The sequence below is a fragment of the Nelumbo lutea genome, chromosome 8 (genome assembly GCF_056320005.1).
Source record: "Nelumbo lutea isolate HS-2025 chromosome 8, American lotus-T2T, whole genome shotgun sequence".
NCBI classification, from domain to species: Eukaryota; Viridiplantae; Streptophyta; class Magnoliopsida; order Proteales; family Nelumbonaceae; genus Nelumbo; species Nelumbo lutea.
In genome coordinates this window covers 55,833,783-55,841,598 of record NC_142691.1, presented here as the reverse complement: position 1 = coordinate 55,841,598, position 7,816 = coordinate 55,833,783, and the positions used below count along the sequence as shown (strand labels likewise).

The window sequence follows — 7,816 nt, the reverse complement described above, 5'->3', positions numbered from 1 at the left end:
AGGAACATGAAAGATATTTTTCTAGGAAAATTGATTATGATTGCAAACTAGAGATGCCGATCCTGTATTGTTTATAGTCAAACCTGTTCCACTACTGATCTTGACTTGATTAGAACCTTGGTATTCAGTCCGAACTTGTAAGTTTTCAGCATCCGGTGTCATGCGATGAGTGGTGCCACTATCCAAATACCAGATTGGATCAAATCTGGTTCTAGACGTAGAGCCGTTGTGTGAGATGCCGCTGTGAAATGTTGTAAGGTCTGCCGGATGCGTAGTGTTCTCTCATTGGTACGGGAGATCAAATCTTTTGTAATATTTCAGTCCTCCATGGCCTGGTTTGTTACAAAGTTGACAGATAATACTATTTCCTCTTCCACGACCTTGTCTGTGGCCTCAGGGCTGGCTACCACACCCCCTGCCTCTGCCACGATTGTTGCCACCCCTACCTTGATTGTAAGAATTTTGAGAGGGCTGAAAACTATTAGTCGAATTTTTATTATTATTCATTGCAAGATTTGCATTAGGATTTTCATTGGAAAAGTTATGTTGTAAAAGCCAAGCTTCATGACTTAAAAGTAATCCAAGAACTTCACTAATATTGAGCTGATCTGCATCAGCTCGATTTGTAATAGTTGTAATAAGGGATTCATACTCACTTCCCAAGTTGGATAGGATGTATAAAATCATATCTACTTTTGCTATTGGTTTTGAGATTACACAGAGACTATCTGTAATTGTTTTGGCTTTCTGAACATAGTCGCTGACAGACAGGTTCCCTTTCTTGATATTTTGAAGTTGACGTCTGAGTTGAAGTACCCTGGATCGAGAATGAGAAGAGAAAGATTTCTCCAGAGCATTCCAGATTTCAACGGCTGTAGAGAGTCCAACGACTTGTGCTAGAGCTCCTTCCGTAAAAGAAGCTACAAGCTAGTTTAGGACCACCTGATCTAACTGCACCCAGGTGGAGAATTCTAGGTTCAGAATTCTCTTACTACTATCAACAGGATATGGAATCATTTCTGATGGAGGCTTGGCCAATCCATCATTGAGCCCCATCAACTTGTGGCTTCGAAGTGCTGGAAGCAATTGAGCTTTCCAGAGAAGAAAATTTTCGCCATTGAGTTTGATTGTTAGGTAATGCAAAATATTAGGAATAGAACTTATGTTAATTGGTAGGGAAGAATTCTGGGAAGAGGTTGAGCTTGAGCTCATTATCTCATAAACAATTGGGGTGTTGTAAGCCATGGCTTTGATACCAAGTTAAAGCTAGAAAGACAAAGATGAAAGAATGGGTTGAATTTCACTATTATGAATGGCTATACATGACTGAATATTTATACACAATAATAAAGAATAAATTAGAAATAATTACAAGAATAGAAACAGAGAAATAAGGAAAGGTCTTTAGTAGGAAACTTGCTATGATGAGAGCTTCCTTTTTGCTCTAATTGACCTCTCTTTGGTAAGTGTCCTCTGTATAGTAGCTGGTCCTTCTTTGGCAGGAAGACTAAAGCCTTCTTTGGTAAGAGATCTGGGGCTCTCTTTGGTAAATCGGCTAGAGCTCTCTTTAGCAGGAAGGATGGAGCTCTCTTTGGTAAGAGTGGAAGAGCTATTTTTAACTGATATAATACCCTCTTCTTGTATATTAGATTCTCCTACCTGTCACTATTTTTAATTGTATAAATAGATAAAAATTTGTGAGGTGGGAGAATATGATAATTACCTTATCCAAAACGTTGAATTCCATTACCAACATTTTATTGGTTAAAATTTTTGTGGTTCAGAAAAGTAAATCCCATTTGCTATGATGCTCCCTATCCTGAGACTAAATTAGCCCCCCCCACAACATTCCATAGCACATCCCCGTCATGTATTGGGAACATCTCCCGATGATGACATCATCATTTCTGGTATTATGATCGAGAGATGTTCCTAATACACGACAAGGATGTGTTGTGGGACATTGTGGGGGGCTGATTTGAACTCCCCTATCCCCTCAAATTAAAAAGCAATTCATACCTTGAAGATTGAAATGTGTGGGCACAACTCATATTGGAATGTTGGAATGGCTTTTTGTTGGAAGAAGATTTGGTCTTGTTGGTTAAGACATGGGGACCAAACAGTGTCCGTGTGTACATTAAGGTCTTTCATTTTAAGAGAGATACCAAGTGATCTTCTAAACTAGTGGATCATCAACATTTTGAGGTAGAAATTGCCATGGCATATTGCAGACTTAGAATAGTCTTCATATACAAAATTCACATGCAAAAATCAAGTGATATATCATTCAAGGTAGAATTATGCCTTTTCCTTCCATGAGAAGTCTTCTTTTTTTTTTTTTGTAATTCACCAACTCTAGTGGAATTGAGATTTACTCCTCATAGAGTGCTCCTCACACCATCCTCATAGAACATCTTAACATGTATTAGGAACATCTACACAAATATGGGAGATGTTCCCAATATGCAGCAGAGATGTGCTGTGGGGAACAGATCCAGAATAACCCTAGGAAAGGCATGGATCAATCCCAAATCTTTGGTGTAACTGTCTAAGGGCATTATCAATTAGAAATTAGATTTTCTATATAAAGACCTGATATCTTTTCAATTGAGTCAATTATCAATTGTCACCTCACAAAAATAACAATATACAATGACCTGATATCATCCCAATTGAGACAATTATCAATTGTCACTTCACAAATGGACAGAATAGCTACCCACAGTATTAAGATAGTAACACCAAATTGCTTTGTTGAAGAAAGAACCAATTTTCCCAATGTTACTTTTTAGTTTTTTTTTTCTCTTTGCTGGTGCGGTTTAAAAGTGCTTTTTGTGTAATATGTTATGGCAAAGTGCTTTTAAATAACGATTCCAATTTTATTCATGGATGGTCATATGGATATGGGAATGGGATGTCATGCAGGTGAATCTACATACATGATAAATACCAAAAAAAAAAAAAAAACAAAAAGGAATCTACATACATGACGCATGACGCCATGGATGTACATACGTGGGCTCAGTACTGGGTCCTTTCCCTTATAAGTAGTGTCCCCCCCCTCCAACTCCCTTCTCCCTCGGAAATTGAAAAGAAAAAACAACGCAGAGAGAGAGAGCGAGAGAGGAGGAGAGAGAAGCGGAAACCGTTTCTGAGCTTTATAGGGTTTGCAGAAGCTCCAAACTCTAACCAAATTTTCTTTTCTCTCCTCTTTCCTCTCTCAGTCGCCATTGTTTCAGCAGAGCTCGGAAATACTCGCTCCCGAAAAGTTCAGGAACTCTATTTGGGCTCCCATTTACAACTTTCTGAGGCTTCTTTTGGTTGGTTATTCGTAGAGAGAGGAAGAGGAGGCGGGAGATCTATTGAGTTTTCTTCTACTCTCACGAATCTCTCGTAAGGACTCAGTTTTTTGGTACAGTTCAGTTCATTCTTCATTGTTCTCCTTTTCTTTGATCTGCACCTGTTCGTTCTGCGTTCAATTAGCATTATTCCTCTGTTGTGTCGTTGGGGTTTCTTTCTCGTGTTGTTTAATTAATTAGTGCACCCTGTTTCTGGCTTAGATTTAAATTTCCTTTTAGAATCCCATTTTATGGTTTATTTACGGAGATGGTTTTGTAAGGGAGATCTCCTGTAATCCCGTTGATAGAATGTGAGGAAAATGGGAATAAAATGCGGGCACTTTAGTCTTCGGTTTGCACTGTAGTAACAGAGAAGGATTGTTACATCTGTTTGTAGTTTAGTTTTTGTCTAAAATTAACATTTTATTTTGTTCCTCCAAGAGGGATGATATGTTTAGAATTACTAGTTTGGGCGTCATTTAGTGTCTTTCTCCACCTGGAGCCCATCATTTCTAGGCTGAAATTGACTTCTTCTCATCTTTTCAAGTTAGCTTGGGATGTTTAGTATGTTTATCACCATCCTTCTCGGATGTTTAGTATGTATACAAAACCCTTAGAATTCAACTACTTAGGGCTTTGAATTTCTACTTGATTTGGGTAATTCTGTTTGTGTATTTACACTCCCCTGCAATGTAGGCAAATGGGGAGTATTGTATTTACACCCCTGTCTGTTTGATCTCATTCCTATCAAGATTCACCTCTTTGCCTTGAAGAAAGGAGGTCTGAGTGCATGGCGAACTAAAACTTTTACTGCTTGCAGGACATACAAAAATGGTGTTGTGGGTTTTTGGCTATGGTTCGTTGGTATGGAACCCGGGATTCGAGTTTGATGAGAAGATTATAGGTTTCATCAAGGATTACAGGCGTGTCTTTGATATAGGTAAGGTGTTTTGTATTGGGTGGTTGGCAACAATTTCTTAGATTTACACATAAAGTGGAGGAAATATTTATCTCCTACCTGCTTGGAGGACATGGGTCCAACCAAATGCATTTTACACTTTGATTTTTTTTTTTTTTGGTTTAGACTTTAGAGTTAGGATTGAGGGGTTTATGGTTTAGAATTTAGGATTTTGATATGAAAATCAAGAGGTGGTTGGATGCTTTCGTCCTAATATTACGATTGATGGATTTTTCCTTTTGTCATGTTTCAGCATGCATTGATCATAGAGGTACACCTGAAGAGCCAGCAAGAACTTGCACTTTGGAGGCCCATGAAGGAGCTATCTGCGTAAGTACTAGAGTCCTTTATTCTTCCCTGTTCTTCTTCTACCATAATTAATACATATTATCTTCTTGACCCAGTGGTGAGTTTTCCCTTGTTTGTAATAACAGAACTAAAGATCATCCATGTAGATCAAACGTTGTTTGCTTGGTTTTTTCAATTCACATATTGGGTTTTGGGTGTGCATGTTTTTAGAAATGAGGATGTTCTTTATTGCTCTTCATAATTTTTCTAACCCTCAAAATGTGGAGAATTTCTATCTACAAGTTGATTTAACCATTTTTATTTTCAATTATTTTAGCCTTGTATATAGTTTTATATATATGATATTGAGATGTTTTATAACTAAAACCTAGAAGTTCTGCAGAAGTTCAACTACGGTTAAAATTTGAAATTTTGAACAACCTCAATAGATTGAATTTGATCTCTTTACTTGGGATAATTATTTTGCCCATTTATTTTATTCTTTGGTATCATGCATATATTTGCTTCTAACTGTGTTTGGAACCTTCCATCAGTGGGGTACTGCTTATTGTGTAAGAGGAGGCCCAGAAAAAGAAAGATTGTCAATGGAAGTACGTATTATTTCACATATATTTTGTTAAATTCTTAGAGGAGAATGCTACAATGTTCATAGATGCTATGTGTTCCTCAAACACTACACATGAGGATCTTTTATTGAATAAAAAATTAATAGTTGTTATAGCCAGCAGCTCCAATTCTAATGTTCTGTCCTCCATGTAATGACCTGCGTTTTATTTTTTAGTACTTGGAGAAAAGAGAATGTGAATATGATCAGAAAACACTTGTAGACTTTTACAAGGTGAGTTCATGTCTAGCTGTATTATTGGCCTTTTGGCATTTCATTCTTTGTTTTATATATTTCTCTCATTATTTTTTTGTACATGCTTTTCTCATCTCAGGAGGGTGATACCCTAGAGCCAGCTGTCACAGGAGTATTGGTGTAAGCATTTCTAAGTTTTCCTCCCTTTGCAACAATTAATACCAAATACTACAAAAAATAAATAAAATGAAATGAAAATAAAACTCAAGACCCAGTTTGGGAAGAGTACAGAACTACAAATACAAATAAGTACACTGCAGAACCTTATATATGGTATTTTTAAACCTTGTATTTGCACTCTTTCTAAACTCAACCCAAATGCCCAATGGGCAAAATGCCAGTGACTAATTAACGTGAAGAGAATAATACTTGTATCAGTTTTAGTTGCTGGCAACTTCTTCCTTGAACTGTGGAAAAAGTGTCATGATAAAAGGAATTTAACTATTTGCAAAGATGACCAGTAGATAAAATGTTTTGTTTCTTTTGCAGATTTACATCCACTCCTGACAAAGAATTGAACAAGTATTATCTAGGGCCAGCCCCATTGGAGGAAATGGCAATGTAATGACAACGATAACCTTCTTTCTTTTTGAGAATATAGTTTCTTCAATATGATTCTTTGTCCATTTTGCAGCCAAATTGCAACTGCCTTTGGTCCATGTGGGAACAACAGAGAGTATCTTTTCTCCTTAGAGAAGGCCATGTTCGATATTGGTAAGCTCCCCCTTTTATGGACACATGCTATAATGTTTATGCCTTACATTTTTGTGGAAAAGGCAATCAATCGTAATTATTGAATTGGTAATAGTGAGTTTCACAAATAGTGGGGAAAACATTATGCCGTCTCCCTTTTTGTACTTATGAACATTCTTCACCTTCTCTTAATAACATCTATGCCATTGTTTATAAGTTACCATGTAATTACATATAACAGGTCATGAGGATGATTATGTGATTGAACTAGCAAATGAAGTGAGGATGGTACTCGTGCAATTGGAAAAAGCAAAGGAGAAGTTAGTTGTAGCCCATGTCCCCTTCAAATCTCATCTCCCAGCTTTACAGCTTGTTTCTGTACCCGAAGCGGTTGCAATGGACTCCTAGAAATGAAGAAGAAAGAAGACATCAGGGCCATTCTTCACTCACCATTTCTTCAATTCTCCTGCTTGGTCTCTTCTGCCATATATATGCTCGGAATGAAGAGTTTTTCTTTTTAAATTTGCTATAGAACTATCTTCAATGTTAACACCCCTCCTCAACTACATAAAATTAGGTTAGACATCAGAGGGGATATGATATTGTTTGTTAACCATGATCTAGAGTTGAAAAGAAAAGTCTGACTAACTTCCATACATGCGGCATGAATGTAAACTAATTGCAATATATATTATCAACAGAAATCAAGTGACTAATGGAATATGCATTGTCTATCAAAGCCTCCGTTTTCTGTCTTTATCTGAATTAGTTTCATGTGTGATCTGGAAACCTGTTCACGGGCCAGGCCGGCTCATTCAAATTTTTTCGAAAGTTAAGCCCGAACCCCGCCAATGAACAGGTCCTGGACAATCTGTTATGTCTCCTTTATTGATCATCATTTACGTCCTTTTATGGCCTAAAATTTATCCACAATATTATTAGGAAAAAAATGGATCTACAATATATGTCATTATTATCAGCATAGATTATTAGATTGATCACAGGCACATCCCACCATTGCATGAGATATAGGGTGCTTCACAACGGCCTTACAGGCATATCCCACCATTGCATGGTATCTCACTATCTCCCATGAGATGTTCCCAATGCATGGTAAGATGTGCTTGTGAGGCTGTGAGGCTGAGTTCAGAGTGAGGTACTGTGTGAGGAACAGATCCTAATACGTTATTATTCACGGGAGATGTTCTCAATGCATGGTGAGTTGCCTGGGAGGCTGTGAGTTCAATGTGAGGCACCCTATGTGAGGAGCAGATTCCAATTATACATCAATGGATTGATTAAATTGGAATATTGAAATCTAAGTTTTGACAACTTTTGATGTTTAAACTTCATTAAAATATGAAAATCAATATTATGAATAGTCTGAACCGTGATCTGATCTGTAGATTGGGCCAAATTGTTAATCCGTTAAAATGTCTTGGTTGAACAGTTTTTGGCTTAGTCAATGGGTTAATGTAGGGGTGTCAATTGGACTGGATTTGGTCCAATCCAGTCCAGTCCAATGCGAGTCCATTACAAATTGACTTGGTCCAATCCAGTCCAATGAATATTTTGGACCATTTTGGACTGGTCCAAAGACTGTCTAATCTGTTCAAATTCCTGTTAATTTAGATTGGTTTTAACTCAAACCTGGTCCAT

The 7,816-nt window shown here is 37.3% G+C and overlaps 1 protein-coding gene across 3 annotated transcripts; it reads left to right on the top strand.

Moving 5' to 3' along the window:
• The first annotated feature begins 3,047 nt into the window (after positions 1-3,047).
• LOC148844299 (gamma-glutamylcyclotransferase 2-1-like) lies at positions 3,048-6,896 on the top strand. 3 transcript variants are annotated; one of them, XM_088958950.1, is made up of 9 exons: positions 3,048-3,393; positions 4,159-4,278; positions 4,550-4,626; positions 5,139-5,195; positions 5,387-5,443; positions 5,544-5,584; positions 5,954-6,025; positions 6,099-6,178; positions 6,399-6,896. In XM_088958950.1, the coding sequence occupies exons 2-9, from the start codon at positions 4,170-4,172 to the stop codon at positions 6,563-6,565; spliced, it is 660 nt and encodes a 219-aa protein (XP_088815076.1). In that variant the 5' UTR covers positions 3,048-3,393; positions 4,159-4,169; the 3' UTR covers positions 6,566-6,896. The 3 variants fall into 3 exon arrangements, with proteins under 3 accessions (XP_088815076.1, XP_088815078.1, XP_088815077.1); XM_088958952.1 differs by having other exon boundaries at positions 3,075-3,417; XM_088958951.1 differs by having other exon boundaries at positions 3,077-3,412.
• The last annotated feature ends 920 nt before the right edge of the window (positions 6,897-7,816 follow it).

Excerpts from the sequence above, each read along its gene's own strand:
- LOC148844299 (XM_088958950.1), top strand. The coding sequence starts at position 4,170 with ATGGTGTTGTGGGTTTTTGGCTATGGTTCGTTGGTATGGAACCCGGGA. Across the intron at positions 4,279-4,549 it reads CAGGCGTGTCTTTGATATAG|CATGCATTGATCATAGAGGT; the intron begins GTAAGGTGTTTT and ends GTCATGTTTCAG. Across the intron at positions 6,179-6,398 it reads GAAGGCCATGTTCGATATTG|GTCATGAGGATGATTATGTG; the intron begins GTAAGCTCCCCC and ends TACATATAACAG.